Raw genomic sequence first — 1,411 nt, forward strand, 5'->3', positions numbered from 1 at the left:
ACATTATATCAGACTCAATGTTAAGAACTAAAGGAAGGATTGTTAATCATCTTACCTGGAATTTTAGGTGGCGCTCCTCTGTCGCCATAACCTGTAGTTGAACAGTCACATATTTCAAAATATGGTCTAAAAATCATACATTTTTCATAGATTTTGAAACTCACGGAACATATTACATTTCCGTAACACTCACCAAGCTCAGAGGGAATAACCAGCTTCCTCTTCTCACCCTCACACATCCTAAGAGTTAAGAGAAGGAACATCATATGCTAAATAGTCTTTTTATAAATCGAGACATCAAAGATATGACAGGAAATCAAGGGTAAAGTAAAAAGGAATATGATGTCAAACTTGAACCCTATCACACTCTAGACAGTTTGCAGACCCCTTGGCCACAGCATCAACACATGCTAATATATCTAACAGAGTTTCACAATGGCTCTTAAATCTAATCTTTATTAGACTAATGTTAGGTTCATCTCTTTAAATCCTAATCCTGAATGATGTATGACACAGAATCTCAGATTATCTAGATGCCGCTCACCCCAACAAACCCTGATCCCAGCCCTTGATGACCTGTCCCGTGCCAAGAGTGAAGGTGAAGGGCTGATTCCTTGGTATACTGCTGTCAAATTCTGTCCCATCCTCCAATTTCCCCTGCAGATAAAAACAGACAGTTAGAAGTCGAATTTTTTTTGCCATGAATAACTGAACAGTGAACACTTACAGTGTAGTGCATGTTCAACACGTCTCCCTTTCGGGACTTTATAGGACAGTTGTCCACTCTTTTCTTGATTCCAATCTGCAGTTTTTTCTTTTCAGCCCCTTGCACAAGAGCCATGGGGATGGACATCAGAGTGACAGCTAATACCAAATTCAGTCTCATGTCTGTGGAAAAAAGAAACATCAGAGCTCAGAAATGACATGAAGGATATTAAACTCGGACCACAATACAGTGCTCATCTCTGCGCATGCGTATGTTCTGCAAACAAAAGTACACGTTATCATTTCATAAATGCAGTAATTTCCTGTTAGAAGCAGAAGCCTTCTAAATTAGCTTACACTAATCTATACGATGCATTTTAACTAGCAAAACACTTCCCTAATCACAGCAGTTGTAGCGTGCTGGATTTATTTTAGAGGAAGTTATTTGAAAGACGGTTTTCGGCTGATTCATGTTTATTAGGAAAATTCGCTCACTGTATCGTGTGCTACAGATTTAGCCGTCTACAAATAGAGACGCCTGGGATAATTCTCTATTGTAGTCATTTGAATGCTTAACTGGTAGATAAAAATGCAATTACCTGTAATAAGAATAATCCACTCGTCCCTGCTGAATCTCACAATCAGTCCTTCATCCGGAAGTGACGTCAGCAGGCCAGGATTGCTTCCCATTAGCTTTACAAAATTC

At 39.2% G+C, this 1,411-nt stretch overlaps 1 protein-coding gene across 1 annotated transcript; it reads right to left on the bottom strand.

The window, feature by feature from the left end:
• Positions 1–11: 11 nt before the first annotated feature.
• On the bottom strand, positions 12–1,384 carry LOC107580598 (peptidyl-prolyl cis-trans isomerase FKBP2-like). The gene is made up of 5 exons (XM_016266271.1): positions 1,305–1,384; positions 728–888; positions 545–657; positions 194–240; positions 12–91 (listed from the first exon to the last, which is right to left on the bottom strand). Exons 2-5 carry the CDS (start codon positions 884–886, stop codon positions 21–23), a joined length of 390 nt encoding a protein of 129 aa, XP_016121757.1. The 5' UTR covers positions 887–888; positions 1,305–1,384; the 3' UTR covers positions 12–20.
• Between the last annotated feature and the right edge of the window lie 27 nt (positions 1,385–1,411).

Source organism: Sinocyclocheilus grahami, unplaced genomic scaffold (assembly GCF_001515645.1).
Source record: "Sinocyclocheilus grahami isolate Dianchi unplaced genomic scaffold, SAMN03320097.WGS_v1.1 scaffold37234.1, whole genome shotgun sequence".
NCBI lineage: Eukaryota > Metazoa > Chordata > Actinopteri > Cypriniformes > Cyprinidae > Sinocyclocheilus > Sinocyclocheilus grahami.

Bases quoted from the DNA above. Each gene is read 5' to 3' on its own strand.
- LOC107580598 (XM_016266271.1), bottom strand. From the start codon at position 886: ATGAGACTGAATTTGGTATTAGCTGTCACTCTGATGTCCATCCCCATG. The intron at 658-727 runs GTAAGTGTTCAC...TTTTATCTGCAG, and splicing joins TGTTGAACATGCACTACACT to GGGAAATTGGAGGATGGGAC. The intron at 241-544 runs GTGAGCGGCATC...CTTAACTCTTAG, and splicing joins TGGGATCAGGGTTTGTTGGG to GATGTGTGAGGGTGAGAAGA.